At 37.3% G+C, this 26,144-nt stretch overlaps 1 protein-coding gene across 7 annotated transcripts in view; it reads right to left on the bottom strand.

The window, feature by feature from the left end:
* The window catches only part of Ralyl (RALY RNA binding protein like), a 776,281-nt gene that overhangs the window by 81,223 nt on the left and 668,914 nt on the right, over positions 1-26,144 (bottom strand). For all 7 annotated transcript variants that reach the window (XM_055603255.1, XM_055603250.1, XM_055603251.1 and 4 more), the window contains one exon: positions 21,263-21,426. In XM_055603255.1, coding sequence (XP_055459230.1) covers positions 21,263-21,426 — 164 coding nt within the window. The remainder of the gene's footprint in view (positions 1-21,262; positions 21,427-26,144) is intronic.

A 26,144-nucleotide genomic window follows, 5' to 3' on the forward strand; every position in this document is an offset into this window, starting at 1 on the left:
CAGCACCATATGTGATGTCAGCTATTTAGAAAACTTATAAATGTTTGTAAGCATGTAAATCTTCCTAATAATTAATATTAACTTAGGATACTTTTTACTTCCCAACACTTTGATACAGTATTTAATATTCAAATAAGTGTGGATAGAAGTGAATTTATCAATCTTTTTGTGTATTCAGTTTTGTCAACATGAAGCCAGAGAATACTATTTTCATGACTCATTGGAATCGCATAACCTATCTGTACATATGGAGTTCAGGTTAAAGGCTCAGTCTTCTGACTATAAACACTACTAAAGTCACTGTTTGGTTATGTAACTTTGATTAATATGAAAATGTAAGCATCAGTTTAATTCCTTCTTCCACTATTAGTTAAACAATCACAATATTTACTTCAGCTCCTTGACGAAAAATGATAAGTATTAATTTCCATTATATGAATTTGTGGAAATCCTACCCCTGACTTCATTTCACCTGCTTTAGCATCTATATGTTTGTTTTCCATTTACTCATTTCTTTTAAGGTGATTCAATATACAAAGCCTAGTTTACCAGTCTTGCAAAGAGTTCCAGAAACTGAACTTTTGATAAAAGAATTTTGATAAAATAAGTTGGAACAATTGCCTTTGAATAATGATCATGATTTATAAAGCATGCAACCTTGGAATTTCTTAGGAAAAATTTACATATATTATCCTATATTTATTCATAAGACTTATAACTTCATACATAAACACTTATTATTTCTACATTTTTATAATGAGAAAAATAAAATGGCTCATTTCATTCAATAACTGTCTGTTAATTATCTATTCTATGCATCCATTCATCTAGCATTTCTTCACAAGATTCTTACAAGCAATTACATTTACTCATTATGTTAAATAGTAAAGCATGTATTATTAAAATACTTTGTGAAAATGTATTGTAAAAATTACTTTATGTATTATAACAGAATATAAGAGAAGTAATATGTTTAGGATTACATTAAACAGAAGCAATGTCGTTAAGCTGAAGGAGAAATGACAAAGACTATGTCTGTCTGAGTTTCTCTTTACCCCAAGCCATGAACTACTTATAGTGAGCTTCCTTCCTGGCCTCATGGGATTTATAGTTGGTAGGAAAAGCATGTAAACAACTTATTATAAAATATAAGAACATAAGTGATAATATAATGAGAAATACATGAAAAGCTACTATTAATTGACATTGAAAATTCCTTTTTAATACAGTGTGTCTATCAAATCATAACTGTCTTCAATAAAGAACTATATTTAATTTTTTATTATATTAGTTCCTCAGTGTCATGTCTGTTTCATGTATGAAAATAATACTTATGTGGTAGGTGCTAATTACTTGAATTTGTGTCAAATATTGGAAAAATTAAATAACAATAAATTATTTTTATGGAATTTGATTATTAATTTTAAAAATAAGCATAAAATATTAAGCTCTTGAGCTAGGACTAGAAGGCTCTTATAGACTTCAGAAAGAATATAAACCTCATTAAAAGAAGAGGCAGATCTTATTGCAGAACTTGAAAGTATATAAATGTCTGATTTCTTCTACCCTTTTAAGAAAAGGTCAGGGTTTTCCTCCTATACTCTCATTAACGAGGTATAGTCAGTAACTCACATTTGAGTATTGCTTAAGCTATGGTTCATATCCAGCTGTGGAGCAAATTAATAACAAATTCAAAATGCAAAAATTAAACATATTGGTAGCATGTTCCACAAATATTTGAGTATACTCTGTGCAATATTATTTAACTTAACTAAATTAAAACTAGAGGTTTTTATGTACACATTAATAATAAACATGAATCATTTATTACAATTTATTCACTTTGTATCCCTTCTGTGTCCGCTTCCCTCATCTCCTCCCAATCCCACCATCCTTTCCTCTTATTCCCCAATGCCTCTCCCCCAGTCCACTGATAGGGGAGGTCCTCCTCTCCTTCCACCTGACCCTAGCCTATCAGGTCTCATCAGCACATACTGGAAGACACATTCTGTTTCTGGTCACTAAATGTGGGAACATAACTGCCCTGAGCTATGGAAAAGGTTCAAGCAAGTTTCAACCCTAGATATCTCAAACATGAAGAGGGCAGGAGTTAGCTACCTCCCAACCTGGCACCATAAGACCCAGCACCACCACTATCAACCATACTAAGAACTTATTACCCTGACAATTATCAGGCTTTACTTGTTTGATCTTATAAGATTTTTCTTCTGACCTTTCAGCTCCAGAGTATGAAAGTTAAGCATCTTCCAGCTCCTCTGCCCTAGCCAGTGGTGCATAGTCTTACAGCCTTGCCCCAAAGGCATAAATACACCCATTCTGTCTATAAACCAAACCAGTTATCTTAAGCAGTTCCTAGTATTTACTGCCCTTACACCTCACCAAGACCCAACAATGAAAGAGAATTTCAGGACAATCTTGTTATGAATATTGATACAAAATACTCAACAAAATATTCTCAAAGTGAATCCAAGAATACATCAAAGATATCATCCACTATGATCAAATAGGCTTCATCCTAATTATGCAAGAGTGATTCAATACATGAAAATCCATCAATGTAATCCACCTTATAAACAAACTGAAAGAACAAAAAAACCACACATGATCATCTCCTTAGATATTGAAAAAGCATTTGATAAAATCCAACACTTACTCGTGTTTAAAGTCTTGGAGAGATCGGGAACACAAGGCACTTACCTAAACATAGTAAAGGCAACATACAGCAAGCCTATAGTCAACATCAAACTAAACTGATAAAAACTTAAATCAATTCCACTGAAATCAGGGACAAGAAAAGGCTGCCTACTCTTTCCATATCTCTTCAACATAGAACTTGAATTCCTTACTAGAGCAATAAGACAATTAAAGGAGATCAAGGGGATTCAAATCAGAAAGGAGAAAGTCAAACTATTTGCAGGTGATATGATAGCATACATGAGTGCCCCTCAAAAGTCTACCAGAAAACTCCTACAGCTGATAAACACCTTCAGCAAAGTTGCTGGATACAAAATTATCTAAAAAAAAATCAGTAGCCATCCTATATACAAAACACAAATGGGCTGAGAAAGAAATTAGGGAAACAATACCCTTCACAATAGCCACAAATAACATAAAGAACCTTGTTGTAACTCTAACTAAGCAAGTCAAAGACTTGTATGAAAAGAAAAAAAAAAAAAAAAAAAAAAAAAAAAACCAAAAACACAACTTCAAGTTTCTGAAGAAAGAAATAGAAGAAGATATCAGAAGATGGAAAGATTCCCATGCTCATGGCTCAGCAGGATTAACATTGGCAAAATGGCCATCTTACCAAAAGCAATCTACAGATTCAATATAATTCCCATCAAATTACCAACACAATTCTTTACAGACCTTGAAAGAAAAATTCTTAACTTCATATGGAATAACAAGAAACACAGAATTCCTAAAACAATCCTCTACAATAAAAGATCTTCTGGAGGTATCTCCATTCCTGATCTCAAGCTGTACTATAGAGCAACAGTAATAAAAACTGCATGGTACTGGCATAGAAACAGCATAGTGGATCAATGGAATTGAATTGAAGACCCAGAAAAGAACCCATACACCTATGGACACCTGATTTTTGACAATGATACAAAAACCAAAGAATGAAAAATGATAGCATCTTCAACAAATGGTGCCAGTCTAACTGGAAGTCCACATATAGAAAAATGCAAATAGACCCATATTTACCACCCTGCACAAAACTAAGATCCAAGTTGATCAAAGACCTCAATATAAAACCAGACACACTAAATCTGTTGGAAGAAAAGTGGGGAAGAGCCTTGAACTCATTGGCATAGGAGACAATTTCCTAAACAAAGCACTGGCAGCTTACTCTCTAATATCTACAATTCATAAATGGGACCTCATGAAACTGAAAAGCTTCTGTAAAGCAAAGGACACTGTCAACAAAACAAAGTGACAGCCTACAGACTGGGAAAAGGTCTTTACCATCCCAGCGTGATTTTACTGCCAGTGCACTCACTGCCTACCTAGATTCTGCATTCCACTCACCCATGCCCAACTAAGCTTCCACTGTCCAGTCCAGCTCCATATACAAAATGCCTGGATACTCTGAGGGAGAAGTGGACATGGGGCAGCACTGGACGGTCGAGTGTGTTATCTCCTCTAGTACTGCCTCCTTGAAAGGTCAGTATCTGATTTCATTTTTCCAAACCCAGTAATATTTATAACATTAATTTAAAATTATTTTAATAGCCTTTCTATAACTATGTTGGCTACCTGCCCTCCCTGTTTTGGTAGTATCAAGATCTGTAATACTTTATCCTATATAGTGGATGGATGGGAATGACTATTGTCACTTTGCCAAATATTAATAACCTTTTTGAGTGATGTTTATTTGCATCATAATTACATGCTTTTTGTAAGAAGGCTCAAACACAAAAGTCTTACCATTAAGAAAAGCAGTCAATATCCATTTCTTATAGTTAATTTTGCTACCTCTAACTTCCTGTAGAGGCTTTGTTTCTTTTACAATAATCTGTCACTTATTTTGCCATTGATGTTCCATGAAGGCTATCAACTGTGCTTTTTCTTTCCTTTCTGGTAGACATTATAATTTAACTTAATTGAAGATATTGACTAGTTGGCTCATTTTCTCTAGAGGAAATCTTTTTTTTTTCCACAAAGAAAATGCAGCTAATGTGTATGGATAATTATGTCTGTAATCTTAAATCTTTATTTTATGTCTGTGATAGAGGTTTGGGCAAGTTGGTCATGGTTTTAGTTTTAACAATTTGAGAAGAAACTGAAATACATAGAGAAAAGTCTAATTTTATTTTGTTTTTTAAATTATTTTAATTAAATTTGTTTTTAGCCAATGCACAGAAAATCATATATATTAACAGTATAGAATAAGATGATATAGCATATCATCTTATGCATTATGGAAAGTCACTGAAGATAAATATTTCCACAAATATTTATGATTTCTTTATGCTGAAATCATTTAAAACCTGTGTTCTATCAAATATATATCTCATAGAAATTTTACATACTACACAGAATGCACATATTCCATATACTGCATGAATGTGTGTGTGCATAATCACTGTCTCTACTCACTCTAGTGTGCAAGGGTATACTATCAATACATATTACGTATTAAGCTTAACTGATATTTAAATCTGCAAAGGTGCAATAATGGTACTTCTATCTTGGGTTAAAGGTAACCAACAACAATCTAATTAGATGTAAGGCCCACTCAATAGGAAGGAAATAATGCCTAGTACTGTAAACCCAGCTACCTACCCATTATTGGTAAAGACAAGGAACCTAGAAGAGAACCTACTTCTTCAGTTTACCAAATTCGTTATTATCCTTGGCTGTGTTCTAAATGCTTATCCTGATACCAATGCATAAGTGTAGCTCTCACCCTTTATCAAAGAACTTCTTTTTGCAGCAGACAGAGAGCATATATGTCATGTTGGGAAATCTCCATCCACAAAACATGAATGAAGTGCTTGTCTGAATAAACTGTAAACAGTAAGAACACCACTGAATATGCCAATACAGATGGGCAAACTTCTTACAAAGAACCATCTCTAGATGAAGAGCTACTGTAGTTAATGACTACTGGCCTTCATCTAGCATGAACCTTCTAATTGGTTATCTAATACCAAAAGGTCAGGCCTAAATACACACCCACATGTGCACACACACACACACACACACACACACGCACATACGTACATGTATATGCAACAGTGAATGGACTCAGCTGCTTGTATTTATATGTATTTATATTTGTATATGTATACATATACTTCATAACATCTTTTTCATTAATTCTTGTTATATACATTTATATTTCTAAATACATGTGGGTCACCAGTTGATGTTCTCTTCTCTGAGGAAGACTATGTCTCTCAGTCTTGACATTCCTTAGTTTCTTCTACTTCTTTGTTTGGGTTGAGGCTTTGTGTGTCTTCACACATCCACATTAACATGCCATTGCTATTCTTACAGATCAGGATTAGGCAGTCACACTGGTGAGAATTTATGGATATAAATCCATTCTAGAAGACACAATCTCACAGTAAACTACCTCATATTTCCAATATTATGTTCTTTCACTGCTCTCTCCCAGATAATCCCTGAAGCTGTGTTGTAAATTTATCTTTTGGTACTAGGCTTTGGAACGTTGTGTTTCAATTATTGTGGCTTTCTGTAATGAACTCTGTCTCTGGCAGAGAGAGGTTTCCTTGATGAGGGCTGAGGACTCTGCTTATCTGTACCTATAAGGACAAATACTTGCAATGCACTCAGGGGTTCTTATGGTTTTGTGAAGTGGTGGTTGTATGTTCTCCCCCAAACTGACATAGGACTTTACTAGCCAAAGGGATGAAACTAGGGTTTCAGGACCTTGTGGGCATGATTTCCCTCTTGTTGAGTAGGTCTTACGCTCAATTAGAGAGCACTAAGACCAGCATGCTATTACACCCTTAGGAATCTTGTTGTGCTTCATAGCTTAAAGAACTGTTTTTTATTTCTTTTTTGAGAGCTTTTATGGTGCATTCTAGATCCATTAAGACTAGTCCTGAGGGGCCAAGATGGCGGCACCGGGAGAACACTGTGTCTGAGAAGCGGGACAACACACTCCGTGCAGCTACCAGGAGACTGAACTCTGGGCCCTAAAACAACAGCGATCGATCGTGTTTCCCAGGTGAGGGGAGGCTCCCACGGCATGGGAATTGGTCGGGTCCACTCTCGGCTGCCCAGCCAGAACCCGGAAGAGAACCCAGCAACGTGGGCTTTGGGTCTCTGGGCTGGTGCCGCAAGCCTGCTTGTCCCGATCAATTTCCCAGGCTGATTGGTGGGCACAAGGGGGCCTAAGGCTAGGAGTCCCAGTCGCAAAAAAACCCCATGGGGAAGGAAAGTTGCCAGACTGCTAACGAGTCACCCAGTCTTTCCCTGGAAGTTCTCTTCGACCACGGGTTCCTGCCGCCATCACAATTGAGCTCCCGCCACGCACTGACTGCAGCTGCGCGCCCAGCTCAAAATCCCTACTCCCTCTTCGGAGGAGGCAAAAGGCATCCAGCAGAATCTGCCACAGACCACATTGTCTGTACCCCAACCCGAGATCGGGGCTGAGAAAACCCAATCCTTTCGGGCACTCCCCCAAACACTGCCATCACCCTGCCGCAGCGGAGCAGAAGGATAAAGAGGCGCACAGCGGCTTCACAGTGCTGGAACTCCAGTGCTGCCGGCTGCTCCTAGCAAACAAACTACAGCTCAGGATCTGGGACTGTGGTCATTCTACACGTCCTGAGATTATCCTCGGTCCAGCACAATAAGGTCTAGCAGCAAGTTCTATCACCGGCGCCCCCACCCCCATCCCTGGCAGAGAAACACCAGCTCAGGGCTCAGGATCCCACTGAGAAGCCCCAAGCCCAGCTGGCACTCCCCTGAGAGCACCTCCATAAGCTTGCTCTAGCAGAGGAGAAGGTCAGAGGGGAAGGACAGAAAGGCAGCCTGCCAAGGACACAGCACCCTCTCTCCAGCTCACCCAGCGGCTCCTAGCAGAGAAACCCAAGCTCTGGATCTGAGGACACTCAACCCTACTCGGTACTCTCTTGGGATCAGCAAACATAGATTCTACCACTAGGCTGCTTCTGGCAGAGAGATCTGGGCCCAGGATCTGGGATTGAGTACAATCACCCTAACTCTTTCCTGCGCCACCCAGGGACCAGTCAACATAACCTCTCCTGGCAGAGGGAAAGGACAAAGAGGCAGCACACAGGAGAGGTGGACACCGAGTCCTGCGGCCACAGTGTCACAGAGCTGATTGTTAGCCTACCCGTGTACTTCAGCAGCAGAACCAAAACAGAGAGTACAGTGAGCAAGGGGAACCCCTGTGCATTCCAACTGGTCCTGCAAGAGAGTGAGTGAGCCTTCTAGGGAAAGAATGCCCCAGATCCAGGGCCTCTCCACAGAAGAAACCAGACTAGATCCCTGCCACCCACACTCCTACTGTGGGCATCAGAGGGATTCTTGGGATAGCGACCCCAACATTGAAGCCTCTGCCTTGCGGGTCCACCAGGGTAATTCAGGCAAACAATCCCTGGATCTCAGTCAGAACTGCGTAATAGTGGCTTGCAGGCCACTGCAATAGTCAGAGAATTCGCACATGCACACTGCGCCTGCTAAAAGCGCATGCGAATAGCGCCAGCGTCACATTCTTTACTTAGGCAAAACTGAAAACACAGTGCACACTCCCAAAGCAGTGAAACTCTCTCATCTTCCTGAAAAAACAGTCCAGAAAACAGAAAGACATGATCATAGCCAGAACTACAATCTCAAGGAACAAACAGTGAGGATTATAAATAACCAGATGGCTAGAGGCAGACGTAAGAACACTCCCAACAAAAATCAGGACATAATGACCTCACCAGCAACCCCACAAAAAATTGGACACTTCAATTCACTAGATATACAAGAAAACGACCTCAAAACTATGTTTCTCCAGCTATTAGAGGCCCATAGAGATGAAATGAACAAAGCCCTCAGAGAAATAACCAAAGAAATCGAGACTAACCAAGAGGAAACAAATCGTGCTCTCAGAGAAATGACCATGAAAATTGAGGCAAACAGAGAAGAAATGCACAAAGCTCTCAAAGAAATGTCCACACAAATGAAGGCAAATAAAGAAGAAATAAACAAAGCTCTCATAGAAATACAGGCAATTATACCCAAAGAAGTAGAGGCACAATTAGTGATACATAGAGAGGAAATGGACAAAAAAATAGAAGCTATCATTGAAAAGCAGGACTCCACATTCAAACAGATGAAGGAAATGGTGCAAGACATGAAAACAGAATTAGAATCAATAAAGAAAACACAAATAGAGAAAAACCAGGAGCTGGAGAACATGGAGAAAAGATCAGAAACTACAAAGGTAAGCATCACCAACAGAATACAAGAGATGGAAGAAAGAATCTCAGGAGCCGAAGATACACTTGCGGAAATTGACACGTCTCTCAAAGAAAAAATAAAATCAGAAAAGTTCCAATCACAAAACATCCAAGAAATCAAGGACACCATGAAAAGACAAAACCTAAGAATAAGAGGAGTAGAAGAAAAAGAAGACATCAGGCTCAAAGGTCCGGAAAATATTTTCAAGAAAATTATAGAAGAAAACTTTCCCAACTTAAAGAAGGAGATGGCCATAAACATACAAGAGGCCTACAGAACACCAAGTAGACTAGACCAGAAAAGAAATTCTTCACGTCACATCATAGTCAAAACACTGAACCTACAAAACAAAGAAAAAATTCTTAAAGCAGCAAGGGAAAAAGGCCAAGTAACATATGAAGGTAGACCTATCAGAATCACACCAGATTTCTCAACAGAAACTATGAAAGCCAGAAGGACCTGGACAGAAATCATACAGTCCTTAAGGGACCACAGATTCCAACCCAGACTACTATACCCAGCAAAACTTTCAATCAACATAGATGGAGAATTCAAGTTATTCCAAGACAAAACCAAATTTAAACAATATCTACATAGTAACCCAGCTCTACAGAAGTTACTAGAAGGGAAACTCCAAACCAAAGAAAACAACTACATCAAAGGAAACAGAGGAAATAGATAACTACACAAAAAAAAAAAAAAAAAAGAATACAAGCAATGAAACTCAGTGACACCACCAACACCACATCTAAAGTAAATAACAATTGTTGGTCACTAGTTTCTATCAACATCAACGGACTCAACTCCCCAAATAAAGACACAGACTAACAGAATGGTTGCAGAAACAGGATCCATCATTCTGTTGCATCCAAGAAACACACCTATGCAACAAAGATAAACACTACCTCAGAGTAAAGGGCTGGAAAAATGTCTTTCAAGCAAATGGTTCCAGAAAACAAGCGGGAGTAGCCATCCTAATATCTAATAAAATAGACTTTCAACCCAAGTTAATCAAAAAAGACAAGGACGGCCACTATATTCTCATCAAAGGAAAAATCCACCAAGAGGACATCACAATTTTGAATATCTATGCCCCAAATACAAGAGCACCTACATTCGTAAACGAAACAATATTAAAGCTTAAATCATACATTGATCCTAAAACCCTAATAGTGGGAGACTTCAACACTCTACTCTCACCAAGGGACAGATCAACTAGACAGAAAACAAATAGGGAAATAAAAACACTTACAGAGACCCTAAATCAAATGGACCTAATAGACATCTACAGATCTTTTCATCCAAACTCAAAACAGTATACCTTCTTTTCAGCACCTCCAAAATAGACCATATAGTTGGTCATAAAGCAAGCCTCAACAGATACAAAAAGATTGAAATAATCCCTTGTATTCTATCTGACCACTATGGACTTAAGCTGGACCTCAACAACAACAGAAATAAAAAACAGCCTACACGCACATGGAAACTGAACAACCTGTTACTCAACGACAGCTGGGTTAAGGAAGAAATAAAGAAAGAAATTAAAGACTTCCTAGAATTCAATGAAAATGAAGGCACAACATACCCAAATTTATAGGACACATTGAAAGCAGTGATCAGGGGAAAATTTATAGCAATAAGTGTCTGCAAGAAGAAATTTATAACGTCACATACAAACAACTTAATGGCCCAATTGAAAACCCTAGGAAAAAAAAAGAAGCAGATACACCCAAGAGGAGCAGAAGGCTGGAAATAATCAAAATCAGGGCTGAAATCAATCAATTAGAAACAAATGAAACTAGTCAAACAATCAATGAAACAAAAAGCTGGTTCTTTGAGAAAATCAACAAGATAGACAAACCCTTAGCCAAACTAACTAAAAAGCGGAGAGAATCTATCCAAATCAACAAAATCAGAGAAGAAAAGGGTGGCATAACTACAGACACAGAGGAAATTCAAACAATCATTAGGTCATACTACAAAAGCCTATATGCCACAAAATTTGAAAATCTAAATGAAATGGACAATTTCCTTGATAGATTCCATCATCCAACATTAAGTCAAGATCAGGTAGAAAGACTGAACAGCCCTATATCCCCCAAGGAAATTGAAGCAGTCATTCACAGTCTTCCCTCCAAAAAAAGCCCTGGGCCAGATGGTTTCAGCGTGGAATTCTACCAGACCTTCAAAGAAGTGCTCAAACCAATTCTCCTCAAACTATTCCACAAAATAGAAACAGAAGGTACATTACCAAACTCATTCTATGAAGCCACAGTCACCCTGATACCTAAACCACACAAAGACCCAACAAAAGAAGAGAACTTCAGACCTATCTCTCTTATGAACATTGACGCAAAAATACTCAATAAAATACTTGCAAACCAAATCCAAGAACACATCAAAGATATCATCCACCACGACCAAGTAGGCTTCATCCCAGGCATGCAAGGGTGGTTCAACATACGGAAATCCATCAATGTAATCCACCACATAAACAAAATGAAGGAGAAAAACCACATGATCATCTCCTTAGATGCCAAAAAAGCATTTGACAAAGTCCAACACCCATTCATGTTTAAAGTCTTGGAGAGATCAGGGATACAAGGCACATATCTAAACATAGTAAAGGCAATATACAGCAAGCCTATAGCCAACATCAAACTCAATGGAGAGAAACTTCAATCAATCCCACTGAAATCAGGGACAAGACAAGGCTGCCCACTCTCTCCCTACCTCTTCAACATAGTACTTGAAGTCCTAGCCAGAGCAATAAGACAACTAAAGGAGATCAAGGGGATACAAATCGGAAAGGAAGAGGTCAAAGTGTCACTATTCGCAGATGATATGATAGTATATATGAGCGACCCCAAGAGTTCAACCAGAGAACTCCTCCAGTTGATAAACACCTTCAGCAAAGTGGCAGGATACAAAATCAACTCAAAAAAATCAGAAGCCCTCCTGTACACCAAAGACAAAATAGCCGAGAAAGAAATTAGGGAAACAACACCCTTCACAATAGCCACTAACCACATAAAGTACCTTGGGGTGACACTAACCAAGCAAGTGAAAGACCTGTTTGTGAAAAACTTCAAGTCTCCGAAGAAAGAAATTGAAGAAGATCTCAGAAGATGGAAAGATCTCCCGTGCTCAGGATTAACATTGTGAAAATGGCCATCCTTCCAAAAGCAATCTACAGATTCAATGCAATTCCCATCAAAATACCAACTCAATTCTTTACAGACCTTGAAAAAAAGTTTCTCAGCTTTATATGGAGAAACAAAAAACCCAGAATCTCCAAAACAATCCTGTACAACAACAGTTCATCTGGAGGTATCTCCATCCCCGATCTCAAGTTGTACTACAGAGCAATAGTAGTAAAAGCTGCATGGTATTGGTATATAAACAGAAAGGAGGATCAATGGAACCGCATAGAAGACCCAGAAATAAACCCACACACCTATGAATACTCGATTTTTGACAAAGAAGCCAAAACCATTCAATGGAAAAAAAGATAGCATCTTCAACAAATGGTGCTGGTCCAACTGGATGTCCACATGCAGAAAAATGAAAATAGATCTATATTTATCACCCTGCACAAAACTAAAGTCAAAATGGATCAAAGACCTCAACATTAAACCAGATACTCTAAATCTGTTAGAAGAAAAAGTGGGGAACAGCCTAGAACTCATTGGCACAGGAGACAACTTCCTGAACAGAACACCAACAGCACAGGCTCTAAGAGCAACAATCAATAAATGGGACCTCATGAAACTGAAAAGCTTCTGTAAAGCAAAGGATACTGTCATCAAAACAAAACGCCTTCCTACAGATTGGGAAAGAATCTTCACTAACCCTTTATCTGACAGAGGACTAATATCGAGTATATACAAAGAACTAAGGAAGCTGAAAAGCAGCAAACCAAGTAATCCACTTAAAAAATGGGGAACAGAGCTAAACAGAATTCTCGACAGAGGAATATCGAATGGCAGAGAAACACTTAAAGAAATGCTCATCCTCATTAGCCATCAGCGAAATGCAAATCAAAACGACCCTGAGATATCACCTTACACCCATCAGAATGGTCAAGATGAAAAACTCAAGGGACAACACATGCTGGAGAGGTTGTGGAGAAAGGGGAACCCTTCTCCACTGCTGGTGGGAATGTAAACTGGTACAACCACTCTGGAAATCTATCAGGCGCTTTCTAAGACAATTAGGAATAGTGCTTCCTCAAGACCCAGCTATACCACTGCTAGGTATATACCCAAAGTTTGCTCAAGTTCACAGAAGGGATATTTGCTCAACCATGTTTATAGCAGCTTTATTTGTAATAACCAGAACCTGGAAACAACCCAGATGTCCATCAACGGAGAAATGGGTACAGAAATTGTGGTATTTTTACACAATGGAATACTACTCAGCAATCAAAAAGGAGGAAATCATGAAATTTGCAGGCAAATGGTGGGATCTAGAAAAGATCATCCTGAGTGAAATATCCCAGAAGGAGAAAGACAAACACGGTATATACTCACTTATATAGACCTATAAAATATGATAAACATAATGAAATCTATACACCTAAAAAAGATAATCAAGAGAGCAGACATGGGTAAGATTATCAATCCTCGTTTTGAAAGACAGATGGGATGTGCATTGAACATTGACAGGAGTCTACTGAGCACATTTGAAAGACTCTAACTAGCAGTGTTTTCAAAGCAAAGACTCATGACCAAACCTTTGGCAGAGTACAGGGAATCATAAGAAAGAAGGGAAGTTAGTCTGATGAGGAAAGAATAGGAGCTTCTCAAGGACCAAATATATCTGGGCACAGGGTCTTTTCTGAGACTGACATGCAACCAAGGACCATGTATGAATGTAACCTAGAACCTCTGCTCAGATGTAGCCTGTTGTAGCTCAGTAACCAATTGGTTTCCCATAGTGAGGGGAACAAGGACTATTTCTAACAGGAACTCAATGACTGGCTCTTTGGCCTCCCCACCCCCCAAGGGAGGAGCAGTCCTGTTAGGCCACAGAGGAGAGCTTTGCAGCCAGTCCTGAAGATACCTGATAAAACAGGATCAGATGAATGGGGAGGAGGTCCCCCCTATCATTGGACTTGGCAAGGGGCACGGTGGAGATGAGGGAGGGAGGGAGGGACTGGGAGGGAATGAGGGATCGGGACAAGGCTGGGATACAGAGTTAATAAAATGTAACTGATAAGAAAAAAATAAAATTCAAAAAAAAAAAAAAAAGACTAGTCGTCAAGGAGGAGGGGCTCAGAGAGCTCAGGGCCCACTGTATGGAGTACATGATATCTTTAGCTACAAGGACTTACCTTCTACATCTGGAGGGCCATAACAATACCCTGTAGTATTTTCAGAGTCTATTGGATAACCCTGACTAACAATTCAAAAGAGGGCTTCTCATGCCTGGTGTTCTCAAAATAATTAAAATTAATAATAATAATAATAATAGTGGTAAAAAAAAACCTAAAATTTAAAAATAAAACAATTTAAAACGGTTGTCATTCATCACTATTCATTTTGGGATATTATTAAATAAAATTTTTTTACTTTATATGATTGTTCTCAACAGAATTCTGATATATTAAAAATTTGGAAATGAGAAAAGCCTATTAATAAAAGAGTAAAATATATATAGTTCAGTAAATATGTACTCAGATTATTTCGATATGAACAACATAATTTATTACTTTATTCAGATTTTTAGTTTGTGATTTAAGTTTGTAAAACTTGATTATTCCTAGAAACCAAGTGTAATTTAATTATACAAGAAAATGTATAGAGCTGGAAATAATCACACTGAGTGAGGTAAGCCAGATTAAAAGACAAACATTGCATGTTTTTTTATCATTTGTTGATTGAAGATATGAATGATCAGATATATACATTTCATTCTGAATACCCACAGAGGTAACTTTACTAGACACCAGAGACTGATGATAGATAGATAGATAGATAGATAGATAGATAGCTCAATGTGAGAAATGGGTCGCTCCTTATTTTGGTATTATTAGCTGGTGAGGCCTTATGGTGCCCAAACCTTACAGCATATTGCCAATGCTCTTGATTATCCTGCAGAGCCTGATGGTGAGAACCGCACTCCTGAGTCACAGGACATGAAGGAATCGAGCTGCCAATCATCTAGAAGCCCTTGGTGGGTCAACATGCTTCAGCGAATGACTACTTACCCATAAATATTTGGGAAAAAAGGTGTTCTTAATGGGGAATAATACAAATATTGGGAATGCTGGAAGGAGGGTGGATCTTGGAAAAGTTGAGCAAAGGAGAAGAATTGGTCAAAATCTTTGTAGGAAAATTTAAAAGAACTTTTAAAAATAAATAAAATTAAGATGGTGAGCTATAGAGAAAGACACCCAACATTGAATTCTGTCACATGCGCACACACACACACACACACACACACATACACACACACAGGCCTTAATAACACTTAAACAGGAGCAGTGGCAAATATAACCAAATTAAGAATGAGGAAAGTAGTCGATAACTTACTTAACTTGACTACATGCGGAAAATCAGAATCCATAGATATACACTTTTAATTGCACTCTTGGGACAAACTCAGATGTATGTTGTTTTAAGGAAATACAAAAATAAACTGGTGACATGCTATGGGTTAAAATATATTTTACTTAAAGACATGTTGGGCTCTTATCCCTCAGACCTTGCAGATAATGTTAGTTGGGAGCTGGCCTTCGCAGAAGGAAATTAAGGGGAGTTAATCAGGTTAAACTAGTGGATTTCTGAGCAGAAAAGAGTGTATATAAAGTACATTTTGTTCTGTATCTCAGTCTTAGACATCCCAGATGTACAGCTTTTAATTGCTGCTCCTCTAGTCTGTGTAGCTTTTGATTGTTATAACTTTAGGAAATTGATGCAGGAAGGAAGGCAGGGAAAAAAAAAAAGCGGAAATGTAACCCAAGGATCCAGATGGCAAGCACAAAATAAAGCATCACACAAAGTAAAATTCAAGGTTAAAATAGCAAGTGCAATATTACATATTATAACATTTACAGTTCTCTAGTTCAGAGAAGTTGTTGAAAGACACAAATTTGGATACTTATGCCATGCATCAGACTATTAGGATGTGGCTTCTGCCTCTGTTACTGATAACACTGTAACTTTCAGGATTTTTCTCAATTTTTCTGCCTTTCCACACCTGCAGAACTGGAGTGGTGAGAATATTAACAGGATATTCATGAATAATAAATATCTTATATGCACAGTACTTGAGATTATAGCTGTTGTAAATACTAAAATGGAATTATGCATTATTTTCCTCAATGTGTATAGAAACATTCAGGATAAAAAATGAGGCAAACGCGTGCTGCACAGTCATGAAAGCAACTCTAAAGAGGGTGTGCATGTCCAATCTGCAATCTATTTAATGCCAAACATGGCTCTATAGGAGAAGACAGCCTGCTTATGTGGGAATCATTGCTCCAGACATAAGAGAAACTCTTAGTAAGAGCTTGAAAGGAAGTTGACAGTCCTCATTGTCTCAATACAGCTGGAAATTTAAAAGGAGAAGATAAATAAATAAATAAATTCAAAATTAATAAAAGGAAAACAGAATTAACTGAATAATTTAAATGTTGAGACACTTGCTTCGAAACAACTTTTTAAAGCTCCTGCTTTTCTCAGGTTCCTGCTGGTAGCACATGACAACTCAGCAGTTGAGTTTCGTAACGGTGCCCTTGTCACAAAACGGCCAGTTTATAAGCCAAGCATGTTCTTAAATTGATTCCTGTAAAATCATCATCATCTTCTTCCAAGGGGACATTGGAAACAAGTGTGGCTGTCCTTACAGACTTTGTACTGTGCTTTATTGGACCATAGGGTTTGATGTGAAGGATGATAAGCGTTCTGCAGAGTTGCGGTGAGACTCAATGCTCAACTGCATAGTCAGAGGCCAGTGATGTGGCTGCTAATACATCACTTTACCAGTGAACTCTGGACAAAAAGTAATGGTAATTTTGATACTTCTCTCTTTTTATAAAGTTAGCGTGAAAATGATGCAAACCCAGAATGCAACTTGATCTTCATGTTTCCACAAGAGCCAAATCAGTAACTTTCCTTTTCCTTAATGGCAACCTAAAAAACATCTTAGAATGTTTTTTTTTTTATTTACTGGATATGAATTCTCTCTTATTCTGACTCAAAACAACATTCACACTGCCCATTTGCAGAATACATTTGATAAGTAAATGCATAGAGAATAGCAAATCTATATTTGCCAAAGAGGTTGCATTAGATGAGACAATGTTTAAGTGAACTCCGCAAACCAAACTTGAGTTTCTAGAAAGCATTTGTTGGTTCTTTTTGAACTATTTCATAGGACACTCTCACATAAAAATAGAATAATTTGTTGGTAAGTTTTGGATTTCTGATGATGTAACAGTAAGCATCATCTATGTTTTGGTGTGAGATTCAAAGGCCTGGCTTCTAGTTGTGACTATATTTGCTGTCATGTAGCTGTTCCCTCTGAATGACACAGTTCCTCTTGGAAAATAGTCCATTAAAATTCAGAAACCACTGGATTCATATGAAGATGACCTAGTGGAGACAAGTAATATCTCACCTTACCAGAACTTTATCAAAGGAAGGAGATGCCAAGTAGTGCTTTGGAACTTCAAACCACAGTCAAAACATAGCATAATTTTAATAGAAGCAGAAGCCAAATGTTGATCATTTGAATATATTCAAGGATGCTGCTGACATCAATATTCAATCATCTGCTCACTCATCCAGGAAGAAGGGGAGATCAGTTACTATTGTACTTTACTGTGTTCAACCAAATCACCATGTTACAAAAATAGCAAGCTGCCATAATAAAAAATAAGGCTCCTCTATCCAGCACCATCCAGTTAGCATCATTTTACTGTCAAGCCTAGAAATGCCATAGACACATCCAAACACAAGAGAGCAAAAGAACCACAGGACATATACCAATGGGACCATCCAGTGGTTACAGGACTTTGTATTAGGGATATTTCATTTTTTTAAAGTGGGTTTTAGCTGATATTCCTGGAGAGAATGAATCCGTAGAAATGTGCCACCAGTGAAAGGAAATCCTACGTAAGAATGTTTCTTCACGTAGCTGTGGCATACCATCCTTGGGGCCCTCTGCTTGAAAAGTAGAATCAAGTCTCAAATAATGCCTTTTCAATTGTATACTCTAGTATGATAGCTGTAGGACAATACTGTATCATAACTCTGTGAATGCAAAATAGCTTGTACCTGCTTCATGATACGTAGTGGTGAATGTGCTTTATCGGAGCTGTTTTTAATGATGTTGCTCAGAATGTTTACTTTCCAGATGATGATTGAGAAGCTAATTTAAAAAAGTGGTGCCAGGTACCACAAGAGTAACAGAATTGTGATGTTTTCTGGGATTTTGGGGTTTTTTGTTGTTGTTGTTGTTTTATTTTTTGTTTGTTTTTGTTTTTTACTTTTTTAATGGCGTGCTGGATGTCTACAATTTTGTTCAAATGACTGCAGAACCTGGAAAAGCTGCTGCTGCTATTGATGGTAGCATACTGCTATTATTGTTCTTTTTATACAAATATATATATATATAATTTGAACTTTTTGGAAACTTCAGCTGTGCTCTCAACTTTGGAAAAAAGTATCCCAGTTTTCCATGTTGGGTTGGCATTGTACAGAAATTAACAGCCATATTGGTCTAGAAATGTTAAACTTATATTTTTCCCATTTGTACAGGGATAACACACTGTATTAAGTATGTAAGGTCTTATCAACATGGGTTTGATTACAAAACTAATAAAGTGTTTTCTAAATAATGAAAAGCGAACACTCAGGAACCAAACATAATTCCCAAGTCTCTCGAAGGTTTTGTAGTTTACAAGCTACATAGCTGCTCGCTCCCCACCCATGCTTAAACAAGCTGTAGCTCTATCTATCTGTCTGTCTGTCTATCTATCTATCTATCTATCTATCTATCTATCTATCTATCTATCTATCCATCTATCTGTCTTCCTGTCTAGATAATGGTCTCTCTACATAGTGAGAGAAAGGAGAGAGAGAGAGAGAAAGTGAGGAAGAGGGAGAGGGAGAGAGAGATTCTTCTAGCTGAGGTGCAAACCATGAAGGGAGCTGCAGAGGTGATCCTTTCCTAAATCATCACCTATGCTGGTGTGGGCTTTTTAGTGATGTGGGTGCTATGAGTCAATATTCCTGTGAATAAGCATGCATCCATGCTTTCGTAGCCCTGATAAAATTATTGATTCACTAAGAATGACTTGGACAGAATTGTTCCTTTGGTCTCTCATTAGAGCCAGATCTGGCTTGAATAAATATTTGAGGATTTATTTATTTATTTATTTACTTACTTACTTACTTACTTACTTACTTACTTACTTACTTATTTATTTATTACATTTCATAGGAAAAGACACACAATTTTTTATTTGGGTTGTGATATGCCATAAGCATAATCTACTAATCTACTAAGCTGCCTTGGAGCATGCTCTGTGTTCTTGTCTTAGCCACAGTCCCCCTCTTGATCTTTGGGCTTCTGTGGCTTCTTTCTTTTTCTACTGTGACAGTTCAAATGTCTGACTACCATTCTTTGGTCTGCCTGGTCTGTTAAGAGTACATGCTCCTGCTTCTCAGTTCCCTCAGGTTTCTGTTCAAGTATCCCTGAGAACAGACATTTGAAGGCCACTCTAAGAACCACCACTCTCCCAGCTTTTTCATAGACATACTTTCTCATATACTAACAGTAAAACAGCATATATCCTATCCATATATTAGGTATTAAAATATAATTCCAAGGAAGACAGAAATTTGTTATTACTTTCTTTTTCAACTGTAACCTAGTAAAAATGTAGAGATTTCTCCATCAGTCCATACGACATACTTAGAAAGCTGATACCTCTACATTTTACTGACTTGTGTGAAATTATATACAGTGCTTTAATTATTTATCAAATATATATATTCAGGTACATATCTCTAATGACCTAGGTAATTGATAAGTTATACTTTAGAAGCTTTATTGTACCATTTGTTCAACTTTAATCTTCATTATCCTGAGTCTAAAGTATTCAAAGTATATGTTATTCACATTTCTCTGAAAAGAAAGACTGTGTACTCTTTACAAGTGACTGTGTTTTCTTATTAGAAGCAACACATTCTATTTCCTGGCTTTACTCTATCACAAACCAACCAGGCAGAGAGCACAGTGTAATTTACAGTGATTAAATTACATTACAATCAGCCCTCGGTTACCTTTTTGATTGCCTGTCTACTCTATGCTACGTAGTAGAAATAAAAAAAAAAAATAGGTAATTATTCATGTTGTTATACTAATAATTACCAGGTAACTATTCATTATAGGTCTTTTTAAAATATTTTTAATTTTTGTTAATTGCACTTTATTCACTTTGTATCCTCCTGTAGCTCCCTCCTTTCTACCCTCCATCTCCACGCATGTCCTTCCCTAAGTCCACTGATAGTGGAGGTCCTCCTCTCCTTCCTTCTGATCATAGTCAGGTCTCATCAGGAGTGGTTGCATTGTCATCTTCTGTGGCCTGGTAAGGCTGCTCCCCACTCAGAGGGAGACGATCAAAGAGCAGGCCAATCAGTTCCTGTCAAAGACAATCCCTGTTTCTATTACAATAGAACCCACTTGAACACTGAACTGCCATGGGCTATATTTGTGCAGGGGTTCTAGGTTATCTCCATGCATGGTCCTTGGCTGGAATATCAATCTCAGAAAAGACCCCTGTGCCCAGACTTTTTGGATCTGTTGCTCTCCTTGTGGTACTCCTGTCCTCTCCAGGGAATATTACTCAGCAATAAAAAACAAGGAAATCATGAAATTTGCAGGTAAATGGTGGGAACTGGAAAAGATCATACTGAGTGAGGTATCCCAGAAGGAGAAAGACACACAGGGTAAATACTCACCTATAAGTGGATATTAGACATATAATATAGGATAAACCTACTAAAATCTGTACACCTAAAGAAACTAATCAAGAAGGAAGACTCTGGCTAAAATGTTCAATCCCCATTCAGAAAGGCAAAGAGGATGGACATCAGAAGAAGGAGAAAACAGGGAACAGAACAGGAACCTACCACAGAGGGCTTCTGAAAGGCTCTACCCTGCAGGGTATCCAAGCAGATGCTGAGATTCATGATAGGTCTTTATGTAATGAATTTATGTAGTAGATGATTCCTCCTTTACTTACAGGGAAATGAACAAGGGTGTTACTTACACTTGGAGCCTGATGAAGATGACCCACCAACAGTAGATCTGGATCCCCCCTTCATGGAAAAGACTCCTTTTCCCCTGCGTGTGGTAGTGACAGCCACTCTGGGACGCTTTAGTGGGATGACAGCTCGAGGAGGCGGAGGCACACGGCCATGGTAATCAAACAACCTTCACAAACACAAATGGTTGACCGTTGGTAAGATGCTTAACCATTCCATGAAACAATTGCATTATGCAGACATTTTTCTGGTAAAATTTCATGGCAAGTATATTTTTGCTCTTGTTTACTATTCAGACAAGGTATTTATCAGCCAACTTTTTTTTTTCAGAAAGCAACAACATTCTCTTTCTGTATGTTAGAATTTGACTCTGAAATTTAGTAAGATAGTGTCCTATCTTGCAGAATTATGAAATTTGCCCAGCTCAGGCTGAATTTTGTCCTGTGATGTATTTCTTTGTCTGAACAAACAAATTTACTCTAATGTTGATCATATATCTTCCTCTTACACATTGGAAACTTATATTTCCTTGAGAGTAAAATGATTACACAAAATCATGAACAAAGCAGCAAATAGATTCCTCAGTGTGGATAGAAAAAGTGGAGTTAAAACCAGCTGAAGAAGAAAGCATAGGAACCATACCAGGAAAGCACCAGCCTCTTAGGGTGTTTAAGGTAATCATGACCCCCTCTGACTGCAGATGGGTGTAAAGAAAACTGAGCTAGCATGAGGGTACAAATGTGTTGACCAAAGCACTAGAGGGAACTGATAATTAGAACACTTTGTTATTCTGGCTGTTTTTCTGGTATGCAAATTAAAATAAGCTCATTTGTAGAGTTAGCTAGTAAAATGTTTTCTAACAGAAAAGAAAAATCAATAAATTTCCTACTCTGACTAAAAGAAAAACTGATATTCTCCATAGCTGTGTATTTCCATCAAACACTGAAAGGAATATAGTTATATAGATGTTTGCTCTCATATGGAAACATGCCATATAGACATTCAAATAATTCATATTATTTGTTCTGTATATTCATATGCACCAACATTTATATAATAACATATTTGAGAACATAAAAACTTAGGACAAAATTCTAGGTTACACTTATACAGTTTTTAAACTACTTGCTAACAAATAAGATACATAATTATGTTACCCAGAACAAAAAAGGCATTATTGACTTATATTTATGATTGTTATATATTTTATTTGGATACCATTATATGAATTTTAATTTGGCAACTTAGTTAAAGCAGTCAATAAATAAATTAATATGAAATTCAGAGAATAAAACAATATGAAATTCAGAGAAGAGAAAGTAGGACAGGAAAAGCAATTAAAATTTTTCTGCAAGAAGTTTTTCATAAATGTAAATCTTGTATACACATGCATCTGAAAATGTGATAATTTCCTTTGGAAAATAATATATGAAACATAATAAAAGTTTGTTTTCAAGAGTTTGTTAAAAACATTTACAGCTATTACATGACAAGATAAAAGGACAATATTCAAGTTAAAAAATGAAACTTTTAATACAAAGATCATCTCCTACATGTCTAGAAATGAAAGGAAGTCAAATATAGCAGAGGTCAAAAGGAACTCTACCTATCCTGTGTGAAATGTCAAAGTCCAACAGACCAAAGACCTGCTGTAAAAAAGGAGTGGATGCCCTCTGCCCAAAGTTTGGCTGTGAGTCTCAGCCTCTGCTTTGATACCTCGATCAGTACAGTCTTTCAGAGGCCCTCTGTGGTAGGCTCCTGTCCTGCTTCCAATACAGAGGAAGACAATGCAACCAGTCCTGATGAAACCTGATAGGCTAGGGTCAAATAGAAGGGGAGGAGGTCCTCCCCTATCAGTGAACTAGGAAAGGGGCACAGGGGGAGAAGAGGGAGGTAGATTGAAATTTGTAGGAGAGAAGGATGGGAGCCACAGCTGGGATACAAATAGAATAAATTGTAATAAATGATAATAATAATTTAAAAAACAGTGGATGTCAGCACACCAGGGTTTTCTTCAAAGTCCACAGCTGAATGAAGCTGGAAGGGTTGTGAATATAAACAGAGAATAGAAAATCAGAAGGGTCAAGAAAATCTCATTTCAATCACAAAACAAGATGTGCATTAGTTATTTATAAGATGAAATCACAGACGACCCTAAGTCAGTGGACCAAAACACAATACCAAGTCTATCAAGAAGAAGAAAATATGACATTTGGCTCATCTTCAGGTCAGAAATTACCATTTGAGGTAAATGGTTTCCTTAGCTTTTCATGTGCATCGAAGGGGTTCATTAAGCAAACCTATTAATTGGGTGAAGAAAATCCCCGGAGCACAATGAGATACACAGAGATGTAAGAACTGTATGATAAATGCGCTGGGCAAATGAGCTGCCATATTCATTGTTATTCCAATTAAAATGCCCTTTAACCTTTTAAAAATGTTTTAGAAAGCATGCTTTAGATCACTGAAACATTTGTCATATCATCATAATCTCCATGTTGTGTTCCAAAATCTTTGTCTGGCATTAGACATTCCTGTCTCTCAACAGCAGGTGACTTTTTCCAAAGAATCAGTGGGATTTTCATCAATTCCATATTCCACTCTGATGGAACTCTGTTTTTTTTAATTACATTTTTATTTTTTTAAAATTAATTACAATTTATTATGTATCCCAGCTCTAGCCCCCTTCCTCATATCCTCCCAACCCCACCCTCACTCCCTCAGTTTCTCCCTTGCCCCTCTCCAAGTCCACTGATAGGGGAGGTCCTCTTTCCCTTCCCTCTATTGTAGCTTATCAGGTCTCATCAGGACTGGATGCATTGTTCTCCTCTGTGGCCTGGCAAGGCTGCTCCCCACTCAGGGATATTGGTCAAAGAGCCAGCCACTAAGTTCATGTCAGAGACAGTCCCTGTTCCCCTTACTATGAAACCCACTTGGATCCTGAGCTGCCATGGGCTAGATCTGAACAGGGGTTCTAGGTTATATCCATTAATGGTCTTTAGTTAGTCTTTACATGTTTTAATGTTATTGTGACATATAAAACAAGATCAAAGGGGGCATGGGCACTTCAAATGTGAACAAAATTCTAATTTTTATAATATATAATGGCTGCAGAAGCTGGCTTAAATAGAACTGGGCACTCCTGAGTTTATTAGAAATACAAGGAAGGAAGCTGGGCATGGCTTAATGCATAAAATTTAACATGCTAGGTGTGAAAGGTTCAGTTTTTCTGAGCTTGGGAGATGGGCGTGGGTTTCTAAGCGCAGAAGGAAGTTGCAGGGAAGGTTGTAAGAAAAGAGAAAACTTTTCCCAACAGAATTCACTCTATGGTAAATTAAATTAGTTTATCTCTATAAATGGCATTGGGAGTAAGGACAGCTCATTTAAAATTATAGGCTGTCTACAGAAATTACACCCAAGTACAATGGAATGGAACCGCATTTCAAACTTTGATTCAAGTCTTTAAATGGCTTTTATCATCATTATATTAGTTCACTTATTCTTACAATTATATTTCTACTCTTTTCCTTTAGGTGTCCTTAGTTTTCCATAATAGTGCTTATTCAGAAAAAAAAAAGCCTTCTAATACTTGATGAATAGATAATTGTGATGATTATGAAGCCAAGCATATAATCTTCCCTTTCCCAAAGTTAATTTTAAAATGAATGCTTGAAAAATCTTCCCTTTATTTTCCAATGAAATAAATTTAGTAAGAGTTAGTGTATGTATAGCCCTTAGAAGAATTTAAATTTTTTTTTAATTTCAGAAACATTTAAAAGTTTCAACTAAACTTTTTGTGTTTGACTTTTGTATGCTTTAAATAAAACTAGAGATTCATGATATTATATCCTAGCAAAAGTTAAAGGCTGATAATTTTAGCAACTGTTTATTTGATGATTTGGCATAGCTTGTCTCTTAGAAGAATCATTTTTTTATCCCTTCTCCTCAAAGCAGGTGTGCTATGGATAAAAATAATTTAATACCATATTAACATAAGCATAGAAAGTGAGTATGATCTTCATTACTCTGAGAATAGTTTATTGCTAAGCTTTAGCAATAATGATGATTTGGGAAACACATGAACAAAGCCCCATATCTCTCAACTCTACACAAGTGGCAAATCCTGTAATCTTCTGAGTTTTCCCTGGAGCCACCTATACCTTTTTCACATGAACAAAACTACAGTACATATGTAACGTGGATAAAGGTTTGTCTACCTGCTGTATTAGAAATATTTCTCAGCCTTCCTAAACGGTTTTCTTCATGTTTAATTGATATGAAGTATTTATTTTTCTAGTAGGAGCTCTACTAAATCAATACAAAGTTGGTATACTTGTTTTGCTTTCTTTGCTTGTCTGTTTGTCTTGACACTTATTTTTTGCTAATAATTAGTAAGTTTTCAAAATTTAAAAAATGATTGAAGATTGGACATTTAATATATGTATATAGTATATGACCAAGTAATAAACATTCAGTGATAACTTCAAGAATTTTTGATAAATATCTATTTGATCCTAAATTTCCCTCTTGAAAACACTTATTTCTTTTCTCTACCTATGAATCAGACTTACTGTTGCTGTGTAGTTATTGTTAACAAAATTTTCATTATGGAGTAAAAACTGCTCAGAGACGGTCTTCTCCCCACAGGACTATCCTTGCTATATCCTGTTTCATCTCTAAACTCTACTTTCCGTGCTTCTGACAGACTACAGTCCAGTAAACAAATTAAAACGCTAACTTCATGTATAAGAAGGTCTACGTACAAAATCCAGACAATTTATTCTTAAAAGCTACTAACATGATATAGACAATTTTTATTGCTTTTACTTTTTTTAAATTATTAAACTTTTATAAAGCTTTCAGTTTGGTTCCCCACTTGTTTTTATG

This window comes from Psammomys obesus, unplaced genomic scaffold (assembly GCF_907164565.1).
Source record: "Psammomys obesus unplaced genomic scaffold, mPsaObe1.curated_primary_1811, whole genome shotgun sequence".
Lineage (NCBI taxonomy): Eukaryota > Metazoa > Chordata > Mammalia > Rodentia > Muridae > Psammomys > Psammomys obesus.